The 17,824-nt window shown below is 41.3% G+C and overlaps 1 protein-coding gene across 5 annotated transcripts in view; it reads right to left on the bottom strand.

Moving 5' to 3' along the window:
* Positions 1-17,122, bottom strand: part of aptx (aprataxin) — a 34,067-nt gene extending 16,945 nt beyond the window's left edge. Inside the window, exons 1-8 of one of the 5 annotated variants that reach the window (XM_061923071.2) lie at positions 16,860-17,122; positions 11,527-11,573; positions 11,176-11,430; positions 9,131-9,190; positions 8,821-9,047; positions 5,324-5,427; positions 5,067-5,256; positions 2,515-2,649 (exon numbers count right to left, since the gene is read on the bottom strand). In XM_061923071.2, coding sequence (XP_061779055.2) covers positions 5,102-5,256; positions 5,324-5,427; positions 8,821-9,047; positions 9,131-9,190; positions 11,176-11,430; positions 11,527-11,573; positions 16,860-16,989 — 978 coding nt within the window. In that variant the 5' untranslated portion in view covers positions 16,990-17,122 and the 3' untranslated portion in view covers positions 2,515-2,649; positions 5,067-5,101. Of the gene's footprint in view, positions 1-2,514; positions 2,650-4,209; positions 5,257-5,323; positions 5,428-8,820; positions 9,048-9,130; positions 9,191-11,175; positions 11,431-11,526; positions 11,574-16,859 lie in introns of those variants that run through there. The other 4 variants (XM_061923072.2, XR_009810078.2, XM_061923070.2 and 1 more) reach the window with 4 other exon arrangements.
* Positions 17,123-17,824: the final 702 nt, after the last annotated feature.

Genomic DNA, 17,824 nt, shown 5'->3' with positions numbered 1-17,824 from the left:
AGTATCGACACAGTATCAATACAGTTTTGCAATGTGTCGAAACGCTTCATGACGCCTCATCAACCCATCACTAATATGTACATATACAGGTAAAAGCCAGTAAATTAGAATATTTTGAAAAACTTGATTTATTTCAGTAATTGCATTCAAAAGGTGTAACTTGTACATTATATTTATTCATTGCACACAGACTGATGCATTCAAATGTTTATTTCATTTAATTTTGATGATTTGAAGTGGCAACAAATGAAAATCCAAAATTCCGTGTGTCACAAAATTAGAATATTACTTAAGGCTAATACAAAAAAGGGATTTTTAGAAATGTTGGCCAACTGAAAAGTATGAAAATGAAAAATATGAGCATGTACAATACTCAATACTTGGTTGGAGCTCCTTTTGCCTCAATTACTGCGTTAATGCGGCGTGGCATGGAGTCGATGAGTTTCTGGCACTGCTCAGGTGTTATGAGAGCCCAGGTTGCTCTGATAGTGGCCTTCAACTCTTCTGCGTTTTTGGGTCTGGCATTCTGCATCTTCCTTTTCACAATACCCCACAGATTTTCTATGGGGCTAAGGTCAGGGGAGTTGGCGGGCCAATTTAGAACAGAAATACCATGGTCCGTAAACCAGGCACGGGTAGATTTTGCGCTGTGTGCAGGCGCCAAGTCCTGTTGGAACTTGAAATCTCCATCTCCATAGAGCAGGTCAGCAGCAGGAAGCATGAAGTGCTCTAAAACTTGCTGGTAGACGGCTGCGTTGACCCTGGATCTCAGGAAACAGAGTGGACTGACACCAGCAGATGACATGGCACCCCAAACCATCACTGATGGTGGAAACTTTACACTAGCCTTCAGGCAACGTGGATCCTGTGCCTCTCCTGTCTTCCTCCAGACTCTGGGACCTCGATTTCCAAAGGAAATGCAAAATTTGCATGGTTGGGTGATGGTTTGGGGTGCCATGTCATCTGCTGGTGTCGGTCCACTCTGTTTCCTGAGATCCAGGGTCAACGCAGCCGTCTACCAGCAAGTTTTAGAGCACTTCATGCTTCCTGCTGCTGACCTGCTCTATGGAGATGGAGATTTCAAGTTCCAACAGGACTTGGCGCCTGCACACAGCGCAAAATCTACCCGTGCCTGGTTTACGGACCATGGTATTTCTGTTCTAAATTGGCCCGCCAACTCCCCTGACCTTAGCCCCATAGAAAATCTGTGGGGTATTGTGAAAAGGAAGATGCAGAATGCCAGACCCAAAAACGCAGAAGAGTTGAAGGCCACTATCAGAGCAACCTGGGCTCTCATAACACCTGAGCAGTGCCAGAAACTCATCGACTCCATGCCACGCCGCATTAACGCAGTAATTGAGGCAAAAGGAGCTCCAACCAAGTATTGAGTATTGTACATGCTCATATTTTTCATTTTCATACTTTTCAGTTGGCCAACATTTCTAAAAATCCCTTTTTTGTATTAGCCTTAAGTAATATTCTAATTTTGTGACACACGGAATTTTGGATTTTCATTTGTTACCACTTCAAATCATCAAAATTAAATGAAATAAACATTTGAATGCATCAGTCTGTGTGCAATGAATAAATATAATGTACAAGTTACACCTTTTGAATGCAATTACTGAAATAAATCAAGTTTTTCAAAATATTCTAATTTACTGGCTTTTACCTGTAGCTAGCCTAAATAGCATGTTAGCATCGATTAGCTTGCAGTCACGCAGTGACCAAATATGTCTGATTAGCACTCCACACAAGTCAATAACATCAACAAAACTCACCTTTGTGCATTCACGCACAACGTTAAAAGTTTGGTGGACAAAATGAGACAGAAAAAGAAGTGGCATAAAACACGTCCTAGTAAGTCGGAGAAATGTTCCATATAAACAAACTACGGTGAGTTCAAGGACCGCCAAAATTAGTAGGACAAAACGGCGCTCGCCAAATACTCGAATCAGTGAAGTATGTTTAATATAAACAGTGTGATTTATAACAATTAGGGAGGTTTGTGTCATGTTTGTCCTCCTACAGAAACCATATTAAAACAAACAAACAAAAAATTTCCCCTCATCTTTTTCCATTTTTCATACATTTTGGAAAAAGCTCCAGAGCCACTAGGGCGGCGCTAAAGAGCCGCATGCGGCTCTAAAGCCGCGGGTTGCCGACCCCTGTGTTAAGGGAACTCCGACCGGTAAGAGGCCACGGGGAAGACCCAGGACACGTTGGGGGGCGGGGGGGACTATATTTCCCAGCTATCCTGGGAACGCCTCGGCAGGAGCTAGACAAAGTATCTGACGAGAGGGAAGTCTGACCTTCTCTGCTTAGGCTGCTGCCCCCGCGACCCGTCCTAGCATAAGTGCAAAAAGATGGATAGTCGGATAGAGTTTTTTCCTCAAATCAAAACAAACATTTCAACAATGCATGGGCGACCAACCTGAATAAATGAATGCCTCACCTTCAATTAGAAAATACATTCTCACCCAATTGTAATACTAAATAAATGATCACAACCTAGATTTTACAACACTTCTACATTTTAATAACCTGACTCTGGCCAGATCCTTGTCGTCGGCTGAGCTCCACACAAGGATGTGGGACTTCTCAATAGGAGATGTATTTCAGAAGGCAGTAGTGCATGCCTGGTGCTCTCTGCAGATGAGTAAGTACAGCATGTGGTCAATCACAATATATAAAAGTTATGTTATGCTCTGTCATTCTAAAAATCAACAAAAGTATTTCATACTTTGCCAGTTTTGTAGGTTGACTCCTTACAGAAATATGGACAATACTGTACATAATATGTAATTGCAACTGAGAATTATATATTTATAGTTTTTATAGCATATAAGAAAACATCTTTATTAGAATCCCAAAAGACGGCACTTTGAGTCCATGATTACTTTATGTGCACAAATCTTTATTTGATAAATATTTGTATTCTCAATGTTTAAAGAAAGACAGTTTTGGACAGCAATAAATCAAAAATACTATTGTGTTTTACGTCTCTTTATTTTCCAAACAAAAATGCTTTGCTGAAAAAAGGTTCAACCTAATCAATATGGAAAAGATACTATTTGAGTTCATCTTAGGGGGAAAAAAAAAAGCGTTAAAAAATATTGTCCATCCAGAGTAAACCGGTAGAAACAGCGCCCTCTGCTGTGTGGCGAGTGCAGCGCGTGTTACAAGTACCCAGCAGCTGGTTTGGTTCAGTTCTGTTTCATAGCACTAAAGTTCAAGCGACACTTCCTGGGTTCAGATATTGGTTGTTTGCAAGATAGTGAGGTCTTCGGGCTACATTGGGACCCTGAGCAGAATTGTATTTGAACTTCTTACTTGAATATTCCACAGTTAGTTCAAGGAATGCAGTCTTTCGTTAAAGTGAACAAAACAAAGATCTGATTTTCAACTTTTACCACCTCAAAAAAAGGCTAAAGCACCGTTTGTAAGGTCCTCAGTTCTGCCACAGCACCAGAGGACATCAAACTTGACTAAATAGAGGAAGTAAACATCGTAACAGTTTTTACTGGAAAGGATAATGAACTTTGTCAAGAGGATACCTCCAAACTGAATTGTCCTTTGTTTGAAGACAGCCTTAATAGACACTATCCTTTTTTACTTCTTTAATCCAAACAAACAAATTGATCACATTTGTGTAAAAGGTCCAATCAACGTAGAGGGTTTTAATGAAGGTATGACAGGGGTGTCCAAGATGTGGCCCAGGGTCCATGTATGGCCTGTTGCAGCTCATTTATTGTCCGACTTACTTTTCATGGAAGTAAGTACACCGGAACCTCGATTTACAAACCCCTTTATTTGCACACTTTTCGATTTTCCAAACTTTTAGATGGAGCCAAGTGTGTGCGAACACTTCATTTTGTGTCCCGCCTGCAGGCAAAAAGCAGGGTGTAGAATTCTGGGGAGGCGGAGCCTTCCAGGTGACTTGCTGCGCAGTACACTACTAATCACTTCTCAGTACACTACTAGTCACTTCTCAGTACACTACTAGTCACTTCTCAGTACACTACTTGTCACTTCTCAGCGCTTTAGCGTCGGTGTTTTCTGTGTTTTTTCGCTTTATGACAAGTTTTGTCCATTTTTCTAACTCAATAGGAGTCCCAAAAAGACAACAGACTAGGTTGGAAAGAAGGAGGGAGTTTTTAAAAAATACATATATTTTTGCAAGGAGTACAATAATGGCGCTCACAACGAAACAGGCTTTGTACCACAACAAGTATTAATTGTGGTGACACCAGACTTTTCTGGAAAAATATGCCAAAGCAGACTTATCTCACAGCGGAGGGTACGAGCTACTTCTCATTCAGCTGCGCCTCTTTCAAGCGCACACACAAACACACACGGCCCCTCCCCTCTCTCCCCCTCTCTGTCTGGTCTTTTCTTGTCGGTTCCTACTTTGCTGATGTTAATGTAAGTGAATTTTACATTTTAAATGTTTATTATCGTCGCAATATGGTTGTTAAAGTTGAATTTTTGTGATTTCTAATTGTTTGTGAGGGCACCAAAGAGACTTCTGCGTGTGTGCGCGCGTGTTGGCAGAGCAGCGCATACAGAGGACAGCAGCTTGTCGTTGTTTTGGCTTCTTAATGTGAAGGATTTTTGTGATTTCTAATTCTTTGTGAGGGCACCAAAGGGACTTCTGCGTGTGTGCGTGTGTTGGCAGAGCAGCGCATACAGAGGACAGCAGATTGTCGTTGTTTTGGCTTGTTAAAGTGAAGGATTTGTGTGATTTCTAATAGTATGTGAGAGCACCAAAAGCAGCTTGTCGTTGTTTTTGTTTTGGCTTGTTAAAGTGAAGGATTTTTGTGATTTCTAATTCTTTGTGAGGGCACCAAAGGGACTTCTGCGTGTGTGTGCGCGTGTTGGCATACAGCAGTTCAGCTTGTCGTTGTTTTGGCTTGTTAATAAAAAGATGGCTGTGTTCAAAGTCTACAAACCTTCACTAAAATATGGACTTTTGTCGAGGCCGGGACCAATTATTTATATTTACATTGTTTCGTAGGAAGAAAACTGCTTCACTGTACGAACTTTTTGATTTGGACACCCCTTACCTATGACGACTGTGTTGCGTTTGAGGGCGTCACTCTCAGCTGGGAAAGTGAGACTTCAGATGCTGTTTCAGAGCAGGTATAGTGGCAGGCTGGTGGCGACACAGGTGGCACCTGAGGGGTGCCTTCAACAAGTCACTGGTGCCTTCTCTGACTGTCACCCTTCCATCGCTTTCAAGCATGCCGATCACGTCTGCGGAGAAATAAAATGATTTATTCGAACAGGACTTGCTATTTCCGACAAAAGACATTTCTCTCACCCTGGGAATTGATGAAATATTCGGTGGTGAAGGAGTTCCAGTGCTTTTTGTTCTTCAGGCAAGGAGAGTCAAAGTCTTGGCTGATCACATGGAGGTGCACATGGCTGAGAGAGAAGAGTGGCTTAGCTTTTTTCTGACTAAACTCTCCATTTAGGTTGAAAGTATGTGACATGTATTATTGGGCTGTGAATCTTGGCTCGTCACACGATTCGATTCGATTCCTGGGGGTAACGATTCTATTTAAAATAGATTTAAAACCATTCTCGATTTTTTTTATTTAATTTCAATACAATTCTATGGTGAACTACATTCCTCCATAAAATGGATAAACAGCTCGAATCAATTTCTATATTTCCTAAAAGAAAAATATTTTTTGTTGAATAAAATTCTACCCAAACATCAAATAAGACAACAAGAGAAGTATCCCACACTTCTTTTTTCTAAAGTAAATCTATACAGCAGCTATAGATACCATACCCTACCAACTTTAGTTATAAAGCCCTTTAAAAACAAGAACAAGTTGAAGAACAAAGGGCTGTACACCACAAAGAAATAGAGGCAAAGGACAAACTAAAAAATAACATTTAAAACAGAAGTAAAATCCACATTGAAAAAGCAAATACAAATTATCCTAAGAACAATTTGTTAGATAAAAAGCAGTTAAAAAGTTAAAAACAGTTTAAAGTCTCATGCTGGGTTAAAAGCCAGTGAATAAAAATGGGTATAAAAATAGATCATCTACAAACCCCGTTTCCATATGAGTTGGGAAATTGTGTTAGATGTAAATATAAACGGAATACAATGATTTGCAAATCATTTTCAAGCCATATTCAGTTGAATATGCTACAAAGACAACATATTTGATGTTCAAACTCATAAACTATATATTTTTTTGCAAATAATTAACTTAGAATTTCATGGCTGCAACACGTGCCAAAGTAGTTGGGAAAGAGCATGTTCACCACTGCAGGCATGTTTGACCACAATGAAAAAGACTGAAAAAATTTCCGGGAGTCTGGTGGGGGGACAAGGGGGTGACGCCCCCCGAAGATCCTGGTTTTTCACCAATTTAACATGCTAAAATTAACAAAGACAGCACCATTTGAAGAAAACATTTTAGTGTTTAAAGACATGAAAACATCATTAATAGAACATACCTTGCTTCAAGTTGTTTCATATGTTTTTGGCGTTTCGCATGTACTTCCAAAGCCTTGAAACCTTGTGATCCATAGTCAATATTATCATGACACCACGTGCACAAAACCTTTCCGGGACGATCGATTTTCCGAATAAAATCACCGAACAAAGTCGTAACTTCCTTCTTCCCAACAGTATCAGTTATTTCCCTTTCCATCCAGTCCCATCGAAACTTATTTTTGACGTTTATCAATTTCTTTTACTCGTAAAGCGTCCTTTCTCTCGAGAACCGACATCATTTACATATGGAAAATGGCGGTAATAACCATTATGAATGATGACGTTATTAACGTCATCATTCATAACAGATGTCCTGATTGGTCACAAGGAACATATCGACCAATCAACTACGGCGTAACATAAACTACGCCTCGAATCTTGATTTAGGGTCGGGAAAAAAAACGGAAAAACGGGAGATAATTTTTTTTTCTTCCCGAGATTAAAAAAGACGGAATTCCGACTTTTAGACGGAAAAATCACATGCCTACCACTGTGTTACATGGCCTTTCCTTTTAACAACACTCAGTAAACGTTTGGGAACTTGCATAGGAGAGTTTTAACTTGCACTTACAGATGTAGCGACCAACTGTAGTTACTGGCAGTGGATTTTTGAAGTGTTCCTGAGCCCATGTGGTGATATCCTTTACACACGGATGTCGCTTGTTGATGCAGTACAGCCTGAGGGATGGAAGGTCACGGGCTTAGCTGCTTACGTGCAGTGATTTCACCAGATTCTCTGAACCCTTTGATGATATTACGGACCGTAGATGGGGAAATCCCTAAATTCCTTGCAATAGCTGGTTGAGAAAGGTTTTTCTTAAACTGTTCAACAATTTGCTCACGCATTTGTTGACAAAGTGGTGACCCTCGCCCCATCCTTGTTTGTGAATGACTGAGGATTTCATGGAATCTACTTTCATACCCAATCATGGCACCCACCTGTTCCCAATTTGCCTGCACACCTGTGGGATGTTCCAAATAAGTGTTTGATGAGCATTCCTCAACTTTATCAGTATTTATTGACACCTTTCCCGACTTCTTTGTCACGTGTTGCTGGCATCAAATTCTAAAGTTAATGATTATTTGCAAAAAAAAAAATGTTTATGAGTTTGAACATCAAATATGTTGTCTTTGTAGCATATTCAACTGAATATGGCTTGAAAAGGATTTGCAAATCATTGTATTCCGTTTATATTTACATCTAACACAATTTCTCAACTCATATGGAAAAAGGGTTTGTACATCAGGGGTGGCCACACTTTTTCTGCAGGCCAGCTACTTTTCAATGTACCAAGTGGAGGTGATCTACCTCATTCATATATATCATTTATATTGATTTATTTATGAAAGAGATGTTAACAAGTTAAAGGTGTTTCATGATAATACAAGCATGTTTAACATTCCTTTCTTTCATGAAGACAAGAATATAAGTTGGTATGATTGTGATGATTGGAATCAGACAGTAGTGATGATAACCTCCACATTTTACAATGGAGGAGAAAAACAGTCCTCCTTTCTGTCCAATACCACATGAAAGTTTGTCCAGCTTCCATACTCCTTTTTATGCACTTTACAAGAAATACATTGGCGGCAAACCCTTATTCTGTTAGCGCAGGCAGGATGAAGCAGGGCTTTTATTGTGAAGACAGGAACTGTGCGGTCGGTCTTTAGGCTTTTGACGGCAGGTACGGTCGAAATAAAAAGCGTTTCTCGCCTTCCTGTCGGTCATTTTTTTAAATAATACCTAACATAGTCCTTAGGCTTTTGACAGGAGGTACGGTCGAAATAAAAAGCGTTTCTCGCCTTCCTGTCGGTCATTTTTTCTTAATAATGATCAGGCAGCAGCCAGCGTCATCTCACAAGACCCTCGGGTGCCGTGATTATCAATCAAGTGACCAAAGTCACGTCTTGGTGAAGATTGATGATCCATCATTTCTAGGTCTACTTTTTTAATGATTGATTGATTAATTGAGACTTTTATTAGTAGATTGCACAGTACAGTACATATTCCGTACAATTAACCACTAAATTGTTACACCCCAATAAGTTTTTCAACTTCTTTAAGTCGGGGTCCACGTTAATCAATTCATGGTCAAATGAAAATGCCTGACACCCTCTGCCATCGAGGTAATGGGCACCTCTGATTGACATCAACAATATGATTTTCCTGAGTGACTGGACAGGACAGATTGTAAAAAAAATAAAAAATAAATTGATTTTTGAATTTTTTCAATAATCGTTACAAATAAGAATCGCGATTATTCTGAAAATCGAATTTTCTCCACACCTCCTGACCTTACCTCATGCTGGGAATGGCGTGGTAGCCACTGCGAAAGTCTAAGGACCTGGCCTGTGGGCACTGTTGCACCATTTGCTCAGCCACGCCGTGCATGTGGCGCAGCAGGCCGCAGTGCTCCTTGCGCAGGGCCTTCAGGCTCGCAATGGACACCCACGGCAGGACCAGCCAATGGTAACGCGCCTTGGGGTATTTGTCTTTGATGACCACCACTTGGTCGTCCTTGTACACCTACACCGACAATTCAGAGATGATGACGTCATCTCGCTATCAATGGAGTCATCAAATTGATACATTTCAGAGGGAAAAAGCACCTGCATGTTGGGGTCCTGCATCGACGCCTTCAGGCCTTGGCTCCAATGGCCAACACTTTCCTGCAACAGATGTACTTTTTTTTTTATGTCTGAGGCACGTAAATAAGACCGCCAGCAAAACAGCGCATCCTGAAAAGACTGTCAGAAAGCAGCTTGAAAACTGTCTGTAAAAATGTATCTATGCAACATTTTGAATGAATGAAATAAGTTTATTTGGGTCATATAATCAACCATCAACCATTTAGTGTGAGCAGTTTAACAGTACCGTATTTTTCGGACTATAAGTCGCAGTTTTTTTCATAGTTTGGCCGGGCTCCAGTGCGATTTATATATGGTTTTTTTCCTTCTTTATTATGCATTTTCGGCAGGTGCGACTTATACTCCGGTGCGACTTATACTGCGAAAAATACGGTACAGATTATACATATTTAACAATCATACACATTAACACACAAAAAGAAAAGAAAAAGAATGACCGAAAAAGGAATAGGCTGAAGCTTATATTTGCCTATCCTATACCTTCACTGAAAATAAGATGACCTGGAACATCGTTAAAAAAAATCCATGTGATGAAAGTAATCGTTGCTATATTTGATCATTTTCAATTATTTCACCTTTCAAGGTTTTCTTAAACCTTAACAAAGAACTACATCACTGAGCTTGTTCCACCATTTAACTCCTAAAACTGAAATACATTTGTATTTTATATTCCTTCTTACTTTACATATTTCAAAAATCAATTAAATTATTATAGTTTTCTCCTCTTAATGTAAATAAGCTAAGAATACAAGCTGGAAGGCTGTTGTTCTTTACTTCAAACACAATTTCCATTTCTTTTAAAAACACAATATCTGAACATTTCAACACATTAGAACTTATAAATAATGGATTGGTATGTTCATAGTAGCACGCTTTGTCTATTATTCTAATGGCCCCTTTTTTAAGTTTAATTATTGGGTCTATGTCATACTTGCCAACCCTCCCGGATTTTCCGGGAGACTCCCGAAATTCAGCGCCTCTCCCGAAAACCTCCCGGGACAAATTTTCTCCCGAAAATCTCCCGAAATTCAGGCGGAGCTGTAGGCCACGCCCCCTCCAGCTCCATGCGGACCTGAGTGACGCGTTTTCCTCTACCGTAAAGCAGTTCGTCTGCCGTAAACAGCAATGTTGTGACACTCTTAAACAGGACAATACTGCCATCTAGTGCATTTCACACAGCAATGCATCATCAGAGAGGGTGTTCAGCATGGTTCGAAAAATAGTGACAGAGAATAGAACAAGGATGGACAATTCAACCCTTAACTCAACAATGAGTAGATGAGTGTTATGTGTGTGTATATGTGTAAATAAACGAACACTGAAATTCAAGTATTTCTCTTATTTTTATATATATAATAAAATAAATATATATTTATAGCTAGAATTCACTGAAAGTCAAGTATTTCTTATATATATATATATATATACATAAAATAATTGACTTGGTGAATTCTAGCTGTAAATATACTCCTCCCCTCTTAACCACGCCCCCAACCACGCCCTACCCCCCACCCTAACACCCCCCCCCACCCCCCACCTCCCGAAATCGGAGGTCTCAAGGTTGGCAAGTATGGTCTATGTTTGTTTTATAAACATTTCCCCAAACTTCAACACAATATGTTAAATATGGAAAACTAAAAGAATAATATAACATATGCAGACATGTCTTATTCAGCATGTGTCTTACTTTATACAAAATAGCAATGGATTTTGACCCAACAACCGCCATTACATGTTTTGTAGACCACAAGGAAGTCTTTTAAATGTAGAAAACAAATCATAATATGACCCCTTTATGGAAAAAATACCATTATACCTTAATAGACACCTGCTACTCTCTGCAGTTGAGGCCACTATACTTAATACAGAATGAATACGGCATATACTTAATACAGAATTAAATAGGCATATTTGCCCTTGAACCTGCCACAGTGATTAGGTTGTAACTAATTACCAAAAAGAACTGGTAAAACAAGGCACTTTTAAGTATAATAATAGTTTCTTACACTTCTCCCACTGGATAATTCTTCCGTCTGTTTGGCCGCCTTCACACTCGCAGCCTCTTTGTGGCTTTCTTTCTCCGCTGTAGACATCTCCAGTGGTCTTTTGCGGCTTCCAGAAAGCCCCCCGCTGTCTTCCTTGAACTGCACGGTGTAGGGGTACAGCTCATTGACAATGTAAAGCAACTCTCCGGCCTTCATTTTCACCTCCTTCCCGTGACCCAACACCCGGGAACCTATGCAGGTGGGGTTGACGCCCAGCTTCGTTAAAACAACGAGAAGAAAGAAATGCGTATAAGTTGATTTAGCGATACGCAAACAGCCATTGCCCCAGACCGTACGTTGTTGTCGTCTTACCTGCTTAACACTGACAAGGCTTTTGTTGCAGTCGGCTTTCAATTCGACTGGTTGCAAAGGGACAACATTTGAAATGATTACTTCAAATGTGAATTTCATTGACATATTGTACATTTGGAACTAATAACTATAATGGTATGCTTCATTCACTAACCGTGTTGCAAACAAAGTCAGTTAAAGTAATACATAATGTTGGATATAGAGAAAATACAAACCCTTTATGTATTAAATGCAAAATATTGAAATTCAATGGTTTTGTGTGTTTGCCAACTGTAACCTGTTACACAAGAATGTACTACAATTATTCTCAACACAAAAGGAATAAGAGAAAAATGTGTAAGTATGTACAAACCCCGTTTCCATATGAGTTGGGAAATTGTGTTAGATGTAAATATAAACGGAATACAATGACTTGCAAATAATTTTCAACCCATATTCAGTTGAATATGCTACAAAGACAACATATTTGATGTTCAAACTCATAAACTTTTTTTTTTTGCAAATAATCATTAACTTTAGAATTTGATGGCAGCAACACATGACAAAGAAGTTGGGAAAGGTGGCAATAAATACTGATAAAGTTGAGGAATGCTCATCAAACACTTATTTGGAACATCCCACAGGTGTGCAGGCAAATTGGGAACAGGTGGGTGCCATGATTGGGTATAAAAGTAGATTCCATGAAACAAAGGATGGGGCGAGGGTCACCACTTTGTCAACAAATGCGTGAGCAAATTGTTGAACAGTTTAAGAAAAACCTTTCTCAAGCAGCTATTGCAAGGAATTTAGGGATTTCACCATCTACGCTCTGTAATATCATCAAAGGGTTCAGAGAATCTGGAGAAATCACTGCACGTAAGCAGCTAAGCCCGTGACCTTCCATCCCTCAGGCTGTACTGCATCAACAAGCGACATCAGTGTGTAAAGGATATCACCACATGGGCTCAGGAACACTTCAGAAACCCACTGTCAGTAACTACAGTTGGTCGCTACATCTGTAAGTGCAAGTTAAAAACTCTCCTATGCAAGGCGAAAACCGTTTATCAACAACACCCAGAAACGCCGTCGGCTTCGCTGGGCCTGAGCTCATCTAAGATGGACTGATACAAAGTGGAAAAGTGTTCTGTCGTCTGACGAGTCCACATTTCAAATTGTTTTTGGAAACTGTGGACGTCATGTCCTCCGGACCAAAGAGGAAAAGAACCATCCGGATTGTTATAGGCGCAAAGTGTAAAAGCCAGCATCTGTGATGGTATGGGGGTGTATTAGTGCCCAAGACATGGGTAACTTACACATCTGTGAAGGCGCCATTAATGCTGAAAGGTACATACAGGTTTTGGAGCAACATATATTGCCATCCAAGCAACGTTACCATGGACGCCCCTGCTTATTTCAGCAAGACAATGCCAAGCCACGTGTTACATCAACGTGGCTTCATAGTAAAAGAGTGTGGGTACTAGTCTGGCCTGCCTGTAGTCCAGACCTGTCTCCCATTGAAAATGTGAAGCCTAAAATAGCACAAGGGAGACCCCCGGACTGTTGAACAACTTAAGCTGTACATCAAGCAAGAATGGGAAAGAATTCCACCTGAGAAGCTTCAAAAATGTGTCTCCTCAGTTCCCAAACATTTACTGAGTGTTGTTAAAAGGAAAGGCCATGTAACACAGTGGTGAACATGCCCTTTCCCAACTACTTTTGGCACGTGTTGCAGCCATGAAATTCTAAGTTAATTATTATTTGCAGAAAAAAAACAAAGTTTATGAGTTTGAACATCAAATATGTTGTCTTTGTAGCATATTCAACTGAATATGGCTTGAAAAGGATTTGCAAGTCATTGTATTCCGTTTATATTTACATCTAACACAATTTCCCAACTCATATGGAAACGGGGTTTGTACAACAATTAAGACCTTGAGCACATCAGTATAAGGAATTCAATGATGGAATGGTTTAATAAACAATGTACTAATATGATCCACTTTAAGAGGCTGTTCAGACAAAGTGTTTACACAAGAACCATAAAGAAGAGTTTGATCAACGTTTCAAACCTTATAGAAAATGAGATATTATTCATCTCAGTTTGAGAATTATAACCGGTTTATTAAGAGAACTGTTGTATGTCGTTGATGTAAATTGTGTTACAAAATGAGAAGGGGAAGTGGTGGTATGTGTCAGTAATTTGTAACCTTGAACCCCCTGAACCAGATCTATCAGGCCAGAGTCATCCAGAAGACAAAGGCCATTCTGGTCAACCCTCAGCATCTTCTCTTCTCAGAGTTTACATTCTTGCCCTCAGGATGCAGGTACGTCCATAGTAACAGGAATATACACAAGATCCTTTGTTCCCTCAGCTGTTGACTTTATAAATGAGCTTCTTAAACAAGCTTAGCTGCTCTGCACACTCACTTTAGTGGGAAGCGACGTGTGAGGATTAGTTTTTATTGTATTACAAATGTTTTTTTTAGTTTTTAGCTCAATGCCTTCATGATGGTTTGTATGTTGTATGTATTTGTACTAGAGATGACCGATAATATCGGACATCAATATTTTAAATGCTTTAAAATGTAATATCGGAAATTATCGGTATCGGGATTTTTTTTTATCGGAATCGTTTTTTTTTTTTCATTAAATCAACATAAAAAACCCAAGATACACTTACAATTAGTGCACCAACCCAAAAAACCTCCCTCCCCCATTTACAATCATTCACACAAAAGGGTTGTTTCTTTCTGTTATTAATATTGTGGTTCCTACATTATATATCAATATATATCAATACAGTCTGCAAGGGATACAGTCCGTAAGCACACATGATGCTGCTCCATTAATAGTACTAACCTTTAACACTTCATTTGACTCATTTTCATTCATTACTAGTTTCTATTTAACTGTTTTTATATTGTTTTACTTTCTTTTTTATTCAAGAAAATGTTTTTAATTTATTTATCTTATTAATTTTTTAAAAAAGGACCTTATCTTCACCATACCTGCTTGTCCAAATTAGGCATAATAATGTGTTAATTCCACAACTGTATATATCGGTATCGGTTGATATCCATCCATCCATCCATCTTCTTCCGAGTTATCCGAGGTGGGGTCGCGGGGGCAGCAGCCTAAGCAGGGAAGCCCAGACTTCCCTCTCCCCAGCCACTTCGTCCAGCTCTTCCTGTGGGACCCCGAGGCGTTCCCAGGCCAGCCGGGAGACATAGTCTTCCCAACGTGTCCTGGGTCTTCCCCGCGGCCTCCTACCGGTCGGACGTGCCCTAAACACCTCCCTAGGGAGGCGTTCGGGTGGCATCCTGACCAGATGCCCGAACCACCTCATCTGGCTCCTCTCCATGTGGAGGAGCAGCGGCTTTACTTTGAGCTCCTCCCGGATGACAGAGCTTCTCACCCTATCTCTAAGGGAGAGCCCCGCCACCCGGCGGAGGAAACTCATTTGGGCCGCTTGTACCCGTGATCTTGTCCTTTCGGTCATGACCCAAAGCTCATGACCATAGGTGAGGATGGGAACGTAGATCGACCGGTAAATCGAGAGCTTTGCCGGCTCAGCTCCTTCTTCACCACAACGGATCGATACAGCGTCCGCATTACTGAAGACGCCGCACCGATCCGCCTGTCGATCTCACGATCCACTCTTCCCCCACTCGTGAACAAGACTCCGAGGTACTTGAACTCCTCCACTTGGGGCAAGATCTCCTCCCCAACCTGGAGATGGCACTCCACCCTTTTCCGGGAGAGAACCATGGACTCGGACTTGGAGGTGCTGATTCCCATCCCAGTCGCTTCACACTCGGCTGCGAACCGATCCAGTGAGAGCTGAAGATCTTGGCCGGAGGAAGCCATCAGGACCACATCATCTGCAAATAGCAGAGACCTAATCCTGCAGCCACCAAACCAGATCCCCTCAACGCCTTGACTGCGCCTAGAAATTCTGTCCATAAAGGTTATGAACAGAATGGGTGACAAAGGGCAGCCTTGGCGGAGTCCAACCCTCACTGGAAACGTGTCCGACTTACTGCCGGCAATGCGGACCAAGCTCTGACACTGATCGTACAGGGAGCGGACTGCCACAATAAGACAGTCCGTTACCCCATACTCTCTGAGCACTCCCCACAGGACTTCCCGGGGTACACGGTCCAATGCCTTCTCCAAGTCTACAAAGCACATGTAGACTGGTTGGGCAAACTCCCATGCACCCTCAAGGACCCTGCCCAGAGTATAGAGCTGGTCCACAGTTCCACGACCAGGACGAAAACCACACTGTTCCTCCTGAATCCGAGGTTCGACTATCCGGCGTAGCCTCCTCTCCAGTACACCTGAATAGACCTTACCGGGAAGGCTGGTCAGGATGCCACCCGAACGCCTCCCTAGGAAGGTGTTTCGGGCACGTCCGACCGGTAGGAGGCCACGGGGAAGACCCAGGACACGCTGGGAAGACTATCTCTCTCGGCTGGCCTGGGAACGCCTCGGGATCCCCCGGGAGGAGCTGGACGAAGTGGCTGGGGAGAGGGAAGTCTGGGTTTCCCTGCTTAAGCTGCTGCCCCCGCGACCCGACCTCGGATAAGCGGAAGAAGATGGATGGATGGACTAATAGGATCCACTTCAAGAAACTCTTCAAACTTAAAGTGTTTACAAAGTACAAAGAAGAAGAACCATGATAAACATTCTCAATTTATTTAATTCATCCATTCTTTCATTCTTTCACTCTCAAAATGATCTTACTAATCTCATCATATGAAATGTAACTTACTTCACCAATTATTATTTATTTACTTATTTTTATTGTGATTACTTATGGAGTATATTGTGAATAAATTGAGAACAGGAAGTGAACAAAAGTTTTAGCAACTGTTATGTAAAAGAAAAGGGGTATGATTAAATAAGCTCTGCTTCTTCCTACTCCTTTTCCAACATGTTGAAAAGAGAAACTGGAGATTGTGATGTATCATGTTGTATGCTTGCATGTTCCAAATAAACTCAAACTCAACTCAACTCAAGTGTGGGCGGGTAAAGTTATCTTGCCCAAGGACACAAAGGCAGTGACTAGGAGGGCAGAAGCGGGAATCGAACCTGGAACCCTCAAGTTGTCTGCCAACCGAGCTATGTTTGTACCTTGCTTTTAATGACTACTGCTGCAAACCAAATTGATAATATGGACAATGAATTGGAAAAGGGGCAGGATTAAATACCCTTTGCATCTTCCTACTCCCTTTGGGAGAAGTTGATGTGTCACATGTGACTGCATACGTGTTCGGGATCAACTTAAACCATAGCCATGTTTGTCAACTACCACAACTACGTTTTAGTAATGAATAACAGGACGTATTTACCTTGCTCCCTGGAGCACTTCTTGTCTTTAATGGTGGTTTCTGGCCCTCGACCCAGGACAACTGGCTGAAGATGGGGCAACATAATTGGTTTGTGCGTTTCCTCCTGACTGACAAGCCAACAAACAGACATGTTATCATTGTATGTAGCCCAAAACTATTTAAGCATTGTATGAAGCCCAAAACTATTTAAGCATTGTATGAAGCCCAAAACTATTTAGCGTGCTGCTTTGTCGCTGACTCCTGACTTGTACTTAAGTCGCATGTTGATGACGTCAATGTTGGGGACTCCATAGACATGTTCTAAGGGTACGCAGCATGGAGCGCTACTGCCTACCGGCGCTGACGAGACGCGGGGCGGCCATCTTGGAGTGGTGATCCGCTCCACTCAGTGCAATTCATTTGGCAGGAGCAATGACAATTAATTCATCTTACCTCACTGAATACCACTGAATTTCACCCCCTTTTTTGTCATACGTGTAGCTATCAGAATCAGAATCAGAATCAGCTTTATTGTCATTACGCAAGGTAACGAGATTGAGGCCATTCCATACAGTGCGATGTGTGCATGCTAGAAAAACAATGTGCAAATATATACAAATTTAAAAAATGTAGAAGTGCAATGAATATGGTGTGAAATGAATATATACATGAAAAAACAAAACAAAAACAGGGTGGTTGGTGGAATGGGTTATTGCAACGAAGAGAAGGCAGTTATGAAGGACAATGGGGCAGTCCGTTCAGGATGGTTATGGCCCTGGGGAAGAAGCTGTTCTTTAGCCTGTTTGTTTTGGTTTTAATGCACCTGTAGCGCTTCCCAGAGGGCAGCAGGTGGAACAGGTCAGAGCCAGGGTGGGTGCTGTCCTTGATGATGGCACTGGCTCTGTTGAGGCAGCGGGAGGTTTAGATGTCCGTCAGAGAGGGGAGAGGGCGGCCGATGATCTTCTGAGCCGTCTTGACCACTCTTT

This window comes from Nerophis lumbriciformis, linkage group LG27, assembly GCF_033978685.3.
Source record: "Nerophis lumbriciformis linkage group LG27, RoL_Nlum_v2.1, whole genome shotgun sequence".
Lineage (NCBI taxonomy): Eukaryota > Metazoa > Chordata > Actinopteri > Syngnathiformes > Syngnathidae > Nerophis > Nerophis lumbriciformis.
This window is presented reverse-complemented; position numbering and strand designations above follow the sequence as displayed.